The sequence below is a fragment of the Macaca nemestrina genome, chromosome X (assembly GCF_043159975.1).
Source record: "Macaca nemestrina isolate mMacNem1 chromosome X, mMacNem.hap1, whole genome shotgun sequence".
Taxonomy (NCBI): Eukaryota; Metazoa; Chordata; class Mammalia; order Primates; family Cercopithecidae; genus Macaca; species Macaca nemestrina.
The window spans coordinates 119,879,249-119,893,422 of record NC_092145.1 but is presented as its reverse complement, the minus strand read 5'-3'; the positions used below and the strand labels follow the sequence as shown (position 1 = coordinate 119,893,422).

General features: G+C 39.2%; 1 protein-coding gene across 4 annotated transcripts in view; it reads right to left on the bottom strand.

Moving 5' to 3' along the window:
* The window catches only part of LOC105500003 (mediator complex subunit 14), an 88,785-nt gene that overhangs the window by 27,586 nt on the left and 47,025 nt on the right, over positions 1-14,174 (bottom strand). For all 4 annotated transcript variants that reach the window (XM_011772920.3, XM_071088486.1, XM_011772909.2 and 1 more), the window contains exons 16-21: positions 12,931-13,007; positions 6,778-6,938; positions 6,545-6,691; positions 5,787-5,878; positions 4,691-4,843; positions 3,793-4,062 (exon numbers count right to left, since the gene is read on the bottom strand). In XM_011772920.3, coding sequence (XP_011771222.1) covers positions 3,793-4,062; positions 4,691-4,843; positions 5,787-5,878; positions 6,545-6,691; positions 6,778-6,938; positions 12,931-13,007 — 900 coding nt within the window. The remainder of the gene's footprint in view (positions 1-3,792; positions 4,063-4,690; positions 4,844-5,786; positions 5,879-6,544; positions 6,692-6,777; positions 6,939-12,930; positions 13,008-14,174) is intronic.

Genomic DNA, 14,174 nt, shown 5'->3' with positions numbered 1-14,174 from the left:
ACCTCATCTCTACAAAAAATACAAAAATCAGCCAGGCATGACAGTGCACACCTGTGGATCCAGCTACTAGGGAGGCTGAGATGGGAGGACTGCTTGAACCTGGGAAGTTGAGGCTGCAGTGAGCCGTGATCCCACCACTGTGCTCCAGCCTGGGCAACAGAGCGAGACCCTGTCTCAAAAAAAAAAAGTCGACAGTCTACTTTTAATTAAAGATGATGGGCTCACAACACACACTGCATTCTTTCCCCACTAAAACTACTGGAAAAAAAATTTTGAAGCAATAAGTAACAAAGACAAAAAGAATGGGAAAACAGAAAAAACAGCAATACATCCTGGAGGCTGCAAAGCAGATGGTTTAGTAGCAACTAGAACCATCCAATGTGAGAAAGCTGTATCCTAAGTAAGCTGTGGGGAAAGCCAAGAAGCAAACTATTTCCATCCAGATCCCCGAGACACTTTGGAACTGGCAGTATCAGGCACTGATATGGTTTGGCTCTGTGTCCCCACCCAAATCTCATCTTGAATTGTAATCGAATTATAATCCCCATGTGTTGAGAGAGGGACTCATTGATTGGATTATGGGGACAGTTCCCCCCAGGCTGTTGTGATAGTGAGTTCTCATGAGATCTAATGGTTTTATAAGTAGAAGTTTCCCCTGCTCTTGCGCTTCCCCTTTACCTTCCACTACAATTGTACATTTCCTGAGGCCTCCTAGCCATTCTTTCTGTTAAGCTTGTGGAACTGTGAGTCAATTAAACCTCTTTCCTTTATAAATTACCCAGTCTTGGGTAGTCTCTTTACGGCAGTGTGAAAACGGACTAATATGGGTACCTTTGGAAGTGGGGATAAAAGTGGGACTAATAACAGAAGGACTAAGTGAAAGTCTAAGAGACACTTAGACCCTCCCAGATCCTCTGCTATTCTCACTGAGCTGGGTTGATCTCTTCCACCCTGGAGGAGGATCTCTGACTTGAGGGACGCCAAGATCAATTGAGAGAAGGACTACCATATAAAAAATGGGGATCAAAGTCTACATAAATTTGAGAATACTCGTTTTCTCATTTGACTTTCCCAATATTGAGAGCCAGATGCATACCATCTATGCAGAAGATTTGGATACTTCTGTCTTGGTACTCACACCAGTCCAACAAAAAGACCTAAAGCTACTGATATCAGGAGTTTCCCAAAGAAATGGCACAAGGAGATCATCCTGCAATGAAGACCACAGTCAGTAAGTCTTACCTTTAAATAAGAGCAGGGAGTTAAGAATCGCTTAACATTTGAGGAAAGACACTAATATAAAAGAAATCAATACCACACCCCCACATACACAAAAGCAAGGTAAATAAAATAGAGATTATGTAGGATAAAAAGAAGAAAAAGTAATGTTGTCATATAATAGAATGTTTAAAATAAACATTTTGAAACAAAAAAAGACCTTTTGAAAAAAATTTTTAAAGAATGGCCAAAATAAAATATTGATAGAAATAAAAAATAGAGGGATAAGAGGAAAAAAGTGAGGTATCTCCCAGAAACAAGAGACCAAAAAAAAAAAAAAAAACAAAAACAAACAAAAAAAAAACAACAGAAGAAATAAGAAAACTAGAGGACAAGTCCACAATGCCTAGCATCAGAACACTGGGAGTACCCAAACGAGCTAACAGAGAAAACAACGGAGATGAACAAAGAAATAGTGCAAGGAAATTTCCCAAAGCAAAAGGATGTAAGTTTTCAGACTGAAAGAGCCCAGTCAAGTCACATAATGTTCAACAGTGTGAACTCATTACACATCTCAATAGTCACAATGCAAGCTACGAGACAATGAAGTAGTATCTTCAAAATTTTTACAGAAAATGATTGCAACCTAGAGTTCTTTACCTAGCCACTTCAGTTAGATGAGGGTAAACTAAAGATGCTTTCAGGCATACATGATTTCAAATTAACTCTCCACCCACCATGTACCTTCTCCCAGTAATCAAAACAATGAAATAAACTAAGAAAAAAAACAAGGGGCCCACGACACAAGGCATGCAACATGCAACATAAAAGAGAAATAGAGGAATCTCCCCTTTCATCCTTTTGCAGATTCCTAAGTGAAAACTGTGTAGAAGGCCCAGACTGCTATCAGTTAAAATTGGAGCAGGTCAGAGGCCTATTGAAGAGATTTCTTCAAGATTAAATCAATAAGGTATCTTGATATGTTTGAACATACTAAAAGGAGTTATATAAATAGGAGAGAGTTTAAGGTTAATTAGTGATAGGTACTATAGAGAAAGTGAAACCAAAAAAGACCCAATTAATATTCCCAATAAAATAAAATGTTGAGCAAGACAGGAAAAATAATCATAGTAAGCTTGGTTGCAGCAATGCTTACATATTCATAACAGTGCAAATGCTGAAAAATAATCTAATCAAAATTGCTACCTAACCATGTTACCAAGATAGGAGGAAAGGCAAATGTGTTTATGTACTGAGAGCAGCCTGGAAGGACGAAGGCACACATAAAAAAGAATTTAATAACAACTAAAGCCTGGGCAACATGACAAAATCCCATCTCTACAAAAAATACAAAAATTATCCGGGTGTGGTCCCTGCTACTGGGGAAGTTGAGGTGGTATGGTGGGAGGACGGATTTAGCCCTGGTGGTTGAGGCTGCAGTGAGCCATGATCATGCCACTGCACTCCAGCTTGGAGAACAGAACGAGATCCTGTCTCCAAAAAAAAAAAAGAAAAGAAAAGAAAACAGAAAAAAAAAAAAAAAAAAAAATGCTCATCTTCCATTGTGAGAATCAGATAATGCCCTCAACCAAAAAGTAAACAAATAGCAATGTAGGCATTCTACTTAGAGATAAAGATATAAATACCAAGATAATCAGCTATATAAGAATTGAAAACAGGGCATCTGGGGAGCAAGAAAATGACAAGAGTGAATTGCAGGAGACTATTTTTCAAATCAAGCCTTTTAGATTTATTTGACTCCAGACAAAAAACACATACAACTGAGCTATCACATCAGTTAACCACTCTGGCAGTTGTAGTCCAGGACCTTACATTTTTAAAAAGCATCAGGCCAGGCACAGGTTACTGTGATCCTAGCACTTTGCGAGGGTCCAGGACCTTACATTTTTAAAATGCATCAGGCCAGGCACAGATTACATCACGCCTGTAATCCCAGCACTTTGGGAGGCTGAGGCAGGTGGATTACTTGAGGTCAGGAGTTCGAGACCAGCCTGGCCAACATAGTGAAATCCCATCCCTACTAAAAATGCAAAAATTAGCCAGGTGTGGTGGCACATGCCTATAATCTCAGCTACTGGGGAGGCTGAGGCAGGAGAGTCACTTGAACCCACATGGCTGAGGTTGCAGTGAGCCAAGATCGTGCCACTATACTCCAGCCTGGGTGACAAAGTGAGACTCTGTCTCATAAATAAATAAATAAATAAATAAGCATCACAGTAGAATTGATGACCAAATCTTTTCAAAAATCAATGATAAAAACTACTTTTAAAGTTCCAAAGACCAAATACAACTCTTTTTAGTATCTTCATCCTACTAATCAGAAGGTAAGAATGTAAAGAAAAATATTTTAATCATCTCATACACATAAGCACGGCACTTTATGAGAACTTCTAGCTCCTTCAGAATGAAGTTATAGAGATGATGAATTAACACTGCTACCTATATTAAATTTAAACAGGAATTTGTTGCTTTTCCCCATTATTTCCCCATCAAAGAAACTATTTTAGAGATAATTTTTATGTTTACTCATGTTATAACACTAAAGTCTGTTACCTTTAGTCCTGGTGCAGGATAGAAACCTTCAACTAATTTGCTGTTATCAAAAAGACTATAGGCACCATCCCGTATTGCCACAACACCTCGACTCCGGCAGTATATATCGATGCAATACATGTTCCTGAAGGCCAGTCTGATGTGGGTGGATGACTGTGGTAGAATGGAGAAGCACTGGTAGGCAGTGTTGGTTCTCTGGGTCAAGCCCAACATGGGCACAGTGGGGAGTTTGTTGATGGCATTTAATGGAGCCTGAGTATCAAACAGTACCTAAAAGGAACAAACACAGTGAGAGCAGCCAGTTTCTGTACAAACGTTAAAACCTCAGAATTTTCAGTGTATAAATGTCAAAAACAAGACAACGTCCTTCTGGCAGATTCCATAAAACATCCCCTTGAAGAGAATGCAAACTAGATCACTGGGTCCACACTGAATCAAAGAAAATTCTCAAAGAAGTGTTCAAGATATAGAAGACAAAAGTTATCAGCCTTAGTCATTAAAGACAAGTCTCCATGATCTTTTGAAGAGTTTTGCCTGAGACACTAAATGCGGTTTTTGTTTGTTTGTTTGTTTTTTAAGACAGGGTCTCATTCTGCCACCCAGGCTGGAGTGCAGTGGCACAATCACGGCTCACTGCAGCCTTGACTTCCCCAGGGTCAGGTGACCCTCCCACTTCAGCCTCCCAGATAGCTGGGACTACAGGCGTGCATCGCCACACCTGGCTAATTTTTGTATTTTTATAGAGACAGGGTTTTGCCACACTGCCCAAGCTGGTCTTGGACTCCTGAGAACAAGCAATCCTTTTGCCTTGGCCTCCCAAAGTGTTGGGATTACAGGTGTGAACCAGCACGGCTGGCACACTAAGTCTTATTTTTAGACAGAAAATAAACTTAATTACCTGTAATAACTGAACCACATTTGGTGTTTTGTTGAACATTTCTTGAAGCTGATGGAGAATGGTATTGTGACAGTTACTGCAACCTGAGTTTGGGCCAACAGTTCCCAAAGAAATGTGGAATTTTTGATGGACTGAATTCCACTGGATACTAATCTAAATGAAAAAGATTACATGTTTCAGAAACTGAGAAAGTAACAGATTCAAGTAGGGGGAAAAAAATGTTAAAAGTAAGGCAAAATGCCAAAAATCTAAAGGAGATTTTTTTTTTTGGAAAACAAGCAATAAAATAAGACTGGATTCGAACTCCAGATGTGCTAATATGTGTTAATATTGAAAGTACATTCCCTGACCATGTGTTAGTCCTCTTTTACTAAATAAAACAGAAAGGCGCTAAAACAACTTTATTAAACTTTATTTGAAAATTATCATTAGTTTTTCTTTTCATTTTTCTCTTGAACTAAAGAAGAGTCACACTCTCGGTACCATCAACTAAGGAGCACTGTCATAAAGGGGAAGGGTGCCACTCTGAACACAGATACATTTGGTTAATAGATTTTAAAAAGCTCAAGTAACCTGACATTACTTGACGTAGAAGTCTAGAGAGAAACCAGTTGACTGCATTTTTATACTACATTTCTAGGACTTTACATGTGAGGTGGGAAAAAAATAAAGAACTACAGATTACAGGAAATACTTCAAGATTAAGATGAAACAATGTTAACATTCATGTGCCCAAAAGCAAAAACATCCCATATTGTTATAACCACTCATACATAATTTTCCTTACAATAATCACATTGCCAAGCAAATCTGTAATCAGTGAAGAAAAAAATACAAACACCATCAGTACATTACCTTATCCAAATTGCTTCAACATCATATACCCCATCACAGGGTTATTATTTTTGTTTTCAATTTTAAAGAGTTAAGCATTATAGTATACTATATTTATAGCCACAAGCATTTAAAATTTACCATTTTATCCCTAACTTTTACTTGAGCTCTTACTTATATTAAGGTAATTTTCATGTTTTTTTAATTCTTGATTTTTAAAAAATTCATAAGACAGGAACTTCAGCATTTCAATCAGACTTACTGAGCTTCCCTTGGTGGTTCCATAACACAAGATAAGTTTGCGGTAATTATAAACACGAACTTCTGAGAAAATATTTAGATGAGCGGGTATGTCTAAACCAAAGGAAACAAAAAGGAGATTAATATTATACATGTAAAATTTTAAAATATAAATTTGAATAAGACGGCATTTTGGCAATATTATATGCCCAGACAGGTCTCTAGTTAAGTAACTTAGTTTTAAAAAAAGCAACAGCATAATAAATAATATGCTTCCATTTCTACAAAAGGGGGCAAGGGCAGGTGAGATACACTGAAGCAGTCTAGCATAGTGGTTAAAGGGTTCCAATTCCAACTCTGCCACTCACTAGCTATGGGACTTTATACAAAGTTCTTGGTCTTTGCAACTTGTTTTCTTCTGTAAAATGAGGAATAATACTCACCTCATGATTGTGATTGTGAAGACTGTGAAGATAACTCATTTGTTAACACAAGCAAACTGTTTATAATATTGTATGGCACACAGTAAATAAGCACTATTATTATGATACAGTACACCTGTGTGTAAAATTTTTGCAAACAAAAGAAACTTAACAGTGGTTGTCTTTAGGGGAAGGAAATTGAAGTCTGAAGTGAAAGGAACACTTAAGTTTTATTAGATATACTTTTGATTTTTTTGCTTTGAACACTGCATGTTTTACTTCTTCAGTTAAAAAAAAAGGGTATGGACTTTTTTTTTTTAAATTATTTATTTAAAAAGGAGATTATCTCTACATGTACCTGGTAGAGAACGTGCAAATTCCAACACACACTCATATAATCGTGCAATGCTATTCCAGTCATTAAGAAACATTTCAACCACTTTTCTACCACCAACAGGCTCAGACAACAGATTTTCGTATGTCAGGTAAACGTGCCGGGATGGGCCTACAGGATTAAAAGAGAATATTAATAGTAACCGATACTAAAAAAATCTAGAAATATGCAAAGACAAAATGTGTGAAACATCTCACCTTGCTCCCTGGTAGAAGTGCCATTAAGTGGACAATTTGCAAACACTAACTCTGCTACCCAAGTGCGGTTATTTCTACCTTGTAATCGGAAAGTGCAATCAAGAAGACAGCGGTCCAGAGCCTTTTGGGTTTCCTCACTTATACCCTTACAGGGAGGAATTCTGGTGATAAAAGACAGCATATGAAATACACTTTACACAGACAAAGTGCAATGTACACAATGACAGACAGGGTATGACATTAGAGCTTCAGTTCAAACTCCACTTCTAGATACCTTCTGCCAAGGCAGGAAGCAATTCACAGCAATTAATAGTATTTAATCCATTTCCATTCACATCAATATGGATTAGAACTCTCATTTTAACAGTGATGTTTGTCTTTATTCATAATTTTGTTCTTTAAAAAAGACTACAATTCTACAGAATGAAAATCAAGAACACTGGTTTTCTACAAAATCTATCTAGAACATCCTCAAGGAAAAGCTAAGGGGAACAAATCCTTATAAAACCACTCTTTGAAGACAGGATGATACAGTACAAACAATAAGGGCCTTGGAGTCAGAGACCCACATTCTAACTCTGACTCAGCCACATTTAATGTCTCTGAATTTCCCAATTACAAAATAGAGATGAAGAATTACTTTATGTGTCATTGATGAAGAAAATGAAAGTGCTTATGGTGGCTGACACAGCAGGTATTCATATGTTTTGTTTTTTAAGAGATGGAGTCTTGCTGTGTTGCCCAGGCTAGCCCTGAACTCCTGAGCGATCCTCCCACCTCAGCCTCCCAAGTAGCTGGAATTACAGGTGCACACCACCAAGCCTGGCCCCATGTATGTTAATTCTCCCTTGCAGTAAAACCAAATCTTGGTCACTGACTGAATAACCATGATAAAATTCCAGGTTCATTATCCCCACTTTACCACCTCCTCCTCTGTAGAGGTAACCCTTATTTTCATAGACCTTTACATGTATTAACTCGTTTAACATACATATTGTCACACATACATCACATATACAAGAGGAATGTATTAGCTTGGTTTCTTAAAATACCTACCTATCCATTTTCTTTCTACAGCTTTACAAACTATCTCATTGGTCATAAAACATTATGAGGTAATATATTTTAGCTATTTATGAGTTAATTTCAGTAAGAGATAAAATAACGAGATATTATAGGCCGGGCGCGGTGGCTCACGCCTGTAATCCCAGCACTCTGGGAGGTCGAGACGGGCGGATCACGAGGTCAGGAGATCGAGACCATCCTGGCTAACACGGTGAAACCCTGTCTCTACTAAAAAATACAAAAAACTAGCCAGGCGAGGTGGCGGGCGCCTGTAGTCCCAGCTACTCCGGAGGCTGAGGCAGGAGAATGGCGTAAACCCGGGAGGCAGAGCTTGCAGTGAGCTGAGATCCGGCCACTGCACTCCAACCTGGGCAACAGAGTGACACTCTGTCTCAAAAAAAAAAAAAAAAAAAAAAAGAGATATTATTTAATTATATATAACCTTTACCTCATACAGAAGGTGGTTAATTCTCAGATTTGGTATAATAAATATCTATATTGAGGCAAAAAAAAAAACAACAAATATAATTGGAATTATGGAATCTTGGTTCAGACCCCTTAATTCAGAATATAACACCTAGAACAAAGTTTCTCAGTCTTGGCAGGATTGGCATTTGGGGCTGGAAAATCCTTTGTTGTGGGGTGAGGGGGCTGTTTTGTGCAGCCCAGGTCTCTACCAACTAGGTGCCAGTAGCACTTCCTACTCCCTCTTCTCAGTAAATGATCAAAAACATCTGCAGACATTGCCAAAAGTCCCCTGCAGGGCAAAACTGCCCTGGGGTGGAGAACCACTGACCTGGAATAAACAACTTGAGAGCAAAAAACAGATTGCATGTGCTAATTAAAACTTCTATCACAGCTCCTCTTCAATATACAGCTTTTGAAGTTTTTCAAAAGTTAATCTTTCACACTGTATAGTTTTTATCACTACAAGAAAGATTTTGTGCAACTACATTTTGGGTAGTTATTACAGAAATTGCATACACTTATCTGTTCTTCAACTTGACAGGTATACTGACGACTTGCCTGCCCTTACCCCTCACAACACAGCCCTCCCCATAGGAATTATAAAGCAGCCAATTCAGACAGATTTTTAAATCTCAAGTTTGAAAATATAAATGCAGTACATTATCTTCCTTTCAAATAAAACAGGTTTTTCACAAAATCTATCTAGTTAGAAAAGGAAAGCACAGAAGCCAGTATGTGTTCAAGTGAGAACTAACATTAGTGTAAGCCTCTTTTCCATTTATGCTCTTAGGGACAGCAGAACCCTGAAAGTGCATTGTATATCACTTCAATCTGTGAAGCAGATACAATGAGCTCTACCTCAAGGCACCCGTAAAATAGTTACTTGCTTTTAAGGTTATGAATGGAACAGAATGAATAAAAATAAACTGTAACTTTTATCTTCCCAGCATGATCATGTGAGGGGGAAAAAAACAACAACCCAAAACCAGGTTCCCCAAAAGGAAACCTGACAAAATTGTTACAAACTTAAAATACTGCAAAATACTACTATAGTAGCCAAAAATTAAGAACCGTGGAAGATATTTTCTGGACAATGGATTAACCTATCTGAAAAGTTTTACCAATTCAAAAATGTTTGCTTTACACAGCTGCTCCTAACCAACTTTTCTCCTGTACTTCTCAGTATTAAACAAATTGAGGAGCCAGGTTATGGTCTTTTATGGTCTGGCAGATGTGTGTTAGCTTTGTTGTGGGGGCTTTTACAAACATCATTAACCCCACTATGGCCCTGCAGTGCAAAAGCAGGGAGATCACTGAAAGTACTAGCAAAAGCAGCATGAGTGTGCCTAAAAGGAAAGTGAAGAGGTTTTTATAAAGACTGTACACGTGTGTGAAGGACAAGCTGGGCCGCACAACTTGCAAAAACAGAGCTGTGCCTGTGCATTATCAGCATAAGCTATAGGAGGCAAAGAAACACAATGGAGGAAATGAAAAACCCTCGTGGGTGTGGCCAGAGGACCTTTACTACTGCGCATGACTGTGACATGAGTTCAACGAGAAGGTGGGAAGTTTGCTGAAGTGTTCAAAACTAGGCACCATGAGCATGCCGCTCTCAAAACTTGTGTCCCAAGCCTGATTTGGGTTATAGGATCAAGGTTCTTGAATTTGCACAAGGCAACAGGTCCATGAACCACAGCAACTGAAGAAGTTTACCATGATACATTTTTTTTTTTTTTTTTTTTGAGACGGAGTCTCACGCTGTTGCCCAGGCTGGAGTGCAGTGGCGCAATCTCGGCTCACTGCAAGCTCCGCCTCCCGGGTTCCCGCCATTCTCCTGCCTCAGCCTCCTGAGTAGCTGGGACTACAGGCGCCCGCCACCGCGCCCGGCTAATTTTTTGTATTTTTAGTAGAGACGGGGTTTCACTGTGGTCTCGATCTCCTGACCTTGTGATCCGCCCGCCTCGGCCTCCCAAAGTGCTGGGATTACAGGCTTGAGCCACCGCGCCCGGCCACCATGATACATTTGATACTATGATTGCAGAGATGCATCAAGGAGGCCTGCTCAATACATTTTCAAGGAGATAAAGTAGAACAAGAACAGAATGTATTTTTGGCAAAGAGAAGGAAAGTGTGCCAATTTCAAAGCTTTGAAGTATCAACTCATATTCATATTCAATATTAATATATCCAGGACTAAAAGCTTGTTACAAGAGTTTCTGAAAATAAATGCATGAGTCCAATTCCATACTAACTAGGTCTATATAGGATTTTAATAAAATCATGTTGAGACATTTATTATTTACTTTTTCCTTCTTCACTTCTATACCCTACTCCAACAATGGACAGCACTTACTGGACAAACAGTTATCTTTAACATATCCATTTATGTATATTTTCCTTTACATTTTAAAATAAAGAAAACAAAAGCCAGGATTAAAGACTTTAAGAGTTATTATAAAATGAAGCTAAAAAAATATAAAGTACTTCCTTCCTAGGTAGGACTCTTATGCATTCCCTTGAGTTCAAGAAGAAAGGAGACTGAAATTTCTCTTGTAAAAATGCCGAGAACAAGATATTATGCAAATTATCAACTTATCTACAGGTGCCAAGAAGAGTAAAAAGAAAAAAAAATAACCTATATTCAAGGCAAAGCAATTCAAAACCAAACGCAATTGAAAGTATTGCATTTTCTTACTGATTTCCATTATAAGACTAGTTCTCTCTCTCCTGAAAATGTTTTTGTAGAAATGGTGTTAAGATAGCCTGGAAGAGGAACTATTCTAGTTCCTCAATTCTGTGGTATCTAAAGGGAGCACTAATGACACATGGGTCATGTGACACTATTTGCTAGCTCTACCTTCCACAGAAACAGATTCCTATATAACAAATGGTAAAGCCCCATTGCTCAAATTGCAGAGCTGCTATGTCTTAGCAGACAGAGGAATTCAATAAATAAAAATTGCTTATATAATTTATATCATTAAGCAACACCTGGGAAACAATAAAGTGTACCTCTCCTTTGCAAAGAAATCTGTTTCCTGGACCAAAAAGGTTGATCTCTTAGATGGTATTCTGGCTATGCAAGTCCATACTGGGTCACTTTATAAAGCACATGTACCACATTAGCTTTACTTCTAAGCATCCTTTGGCTCCTCGTCCTTTGTCCATTAGAACTAAGCCCTATGCCCATTTCCTGCATATTCTTTCCTGGTGATATAATTTACTACCCCAGCTCAATTACTATCACCATGGTGATGACTTTATCTACTTCTCCTTCCCAGATCTGTTACCTGAGCTTGAAACACATGCCCAAAGGGTATTCAGGCACCTTAAACTTAGCAAAGTCCGTTCAAACTCACATCTTTGGTGTCCCTTATCTCAGAAAACACTGCCACCATCCATCATTTGCCCAAGATAAAACCAAGAATCATCTTTGCCACTTTCCCCTCTTTCTCACCTTCAACACCAATCTAATCACAACTCGTGAATACTTTCTCTCCTAACTTCTTGTGGAACGTACCCTGCTCTGAGCTACCAACAACTCTAATGTGAACCATTTCACCAACTTCATTACTTTAGTCTTGTTCCCCTTCAATTTATTCTCCATATTGCTATCAGGTTGAGCTTTCAAAAACACCTATCTAATGATGTCAGTTTTAGCTTAAAATCATCTGATAGCTTCTTAGTGCCATTAGGATAAAACCTAAATTGTTGAAGGACATTTACATAGGCCTAAAGGATCTGATCAATTCCTGCTTACATTTCCAGCCTCACTTCTCCCATCTCCTGCCATGCCGAACTCCTTTCAGCACAAAAATGCCAAGCTCTCTCTTCCCTCTAAGCCTTCACATTAGCAGTTATCCCTCTGGTTAGGACCTCCACTACCTCTGCCCCACTTTCCTTATTCTCACCTCTCCTTCAGTCCGAACAACTGGTACCTCCTCAGGGATACCCTTCCTGACTTCTGAACTAGCCCATATTCCTCTGCTTTATGAACCGACAGCATTCTGAGGGGATGTCAGAATTCAAGCCTGACACACAGTCACACTCAATATATATCTGCTGAATGAAAAGACATCCAAAAATACCAAGTGAGGCCAGGTGCAGTGGCTTATGCCTGTAATCCCAGCACTTTGGGAGGCCGAGGCAGGTAGATCACTTGAGGCCAGGAGTTCGAGACCAGCCTGGCCAACATGGCAAAACCCTGTCTCTACTAAAAATACACAAAAACTAGCCGGGCATGGTGGTGTGCGCCTGTAGTCCCAGCTACTTGGGAGATTGAGGCACAAGAATTGCTTGAACCTAGGAGGCGGAGGTTGGGAGGTTGCAGTGAGCCAAGATTGTGTCACTGCACTCCAGTCAACCTGAGCAAAAGAACGAGACTCTGTCTCCAAACAAACAAACAAACAAAACAAAACAAAACAAAAAAAAACAAGTGATGCTGGATTGCCACTCCATAGATTAAAGGGAATCTTCCCCCAGACCCTAGTAACTCTATGCAGAAATCCACAACACCCACAGGTTCTGAACACTGCTTTATGTTGTCTCATGGAAGAGAAGCAGCTTTCAGAGTGTGACTGCAACATATGGCACCAAGTGAAACACATGACAGGGGCTTACTTTAATAAGCGAATTGCATGGCTGAAGCCATCACCTTCCACTTGCACTCCTTGATGTGGAATCTCCAGATTGGACAACTAGAAAGAGAAAAGCAGAATTATATCAGACCACCAATTTTACAAAAACAACTACCATTTCTAAGTACTACAGTCTCTATTCTTGTGACACGTTATAGGGCCATTCTTTCCCCAAGTTACAACGTATTAGGCATGAGTATTATCCCCATCATTAGATTTCCTGGGAAACTATACGAAGTCCAGTGGAACTCAAAGCTGTCCCAGAGCATCTAGTTTAAGAAACACCTCCACAAGTGGCAAATATTCAAAATTCAGGAGATTAGTCTAATTTTTGCAGTGAGCCAAAAGTAATCTAGAATCAATTTTAGTAATTCAAGAGGCCACTACAAAATAAGAATGGTTTTCTCGTGTAATTCTATACTGTTTGTTCAAAACAATGTTTGAGTCACTGTCGTAGCTTATTTCTAAACAATATTTTTTAGTTTACAACTCTTCTGAAATATATTTTTAAGAATTAAACTACTTCCTATGTGAAACCCAAGAAAAGATTTCCAATTTGTGCATTTACCCAATGACATCTCTTTCCCAATTAAAGGATTCAGAAAGCAAATTAAAAAGATAAATGCAGAGATAGTGCCTGAAACCCTATCCATGGGACTGCAAGTAATTACAGTATGCCAGAAAGTCATCTGATCTAAAGAAATGCTTGCCTTTGGCAGATATTCCCAGGTCTTGCATGACAGACTATTTATATCTACCATGTTCTGGAAAGGATTTAAGGAAGTTCCAAGTATTTAAGTGAGCCCCGCTCTTTGGGCCTGGGAAAGGGAAAGGTTTAGAAAAATAGCTGCTACCAGATAGGAAGTAGGGGTTCAGATTCAAAAGGAAATGAAGTGTGGGCCAGCTCAAAAATGCTGCTGCTATTCTACCAATCAGATATATAAACATCCGGCCGGGTGCAGTGGTTCACACCTGTAATCCCAGCACTTTGTGAGGCCGAGGCGGTCGGATCACCTGAGGTCAGGAGTTCAAGACGAGCCTAGCCAACATGGTGAAACCCCATCTCTACTAATACAAAAATTAGCCAGGTGTGGTGGCACATGCCTGTAATCCCAGCTACTTGGGAGGCTGAGGCAGGAGAATTGCTTGAATCGGGGAGACTGAGGTTGCAGTGAGTCGAGATCGCGCCATTGCACTCCAGCCTGAGTGACAAGAGTGAAACTCCAT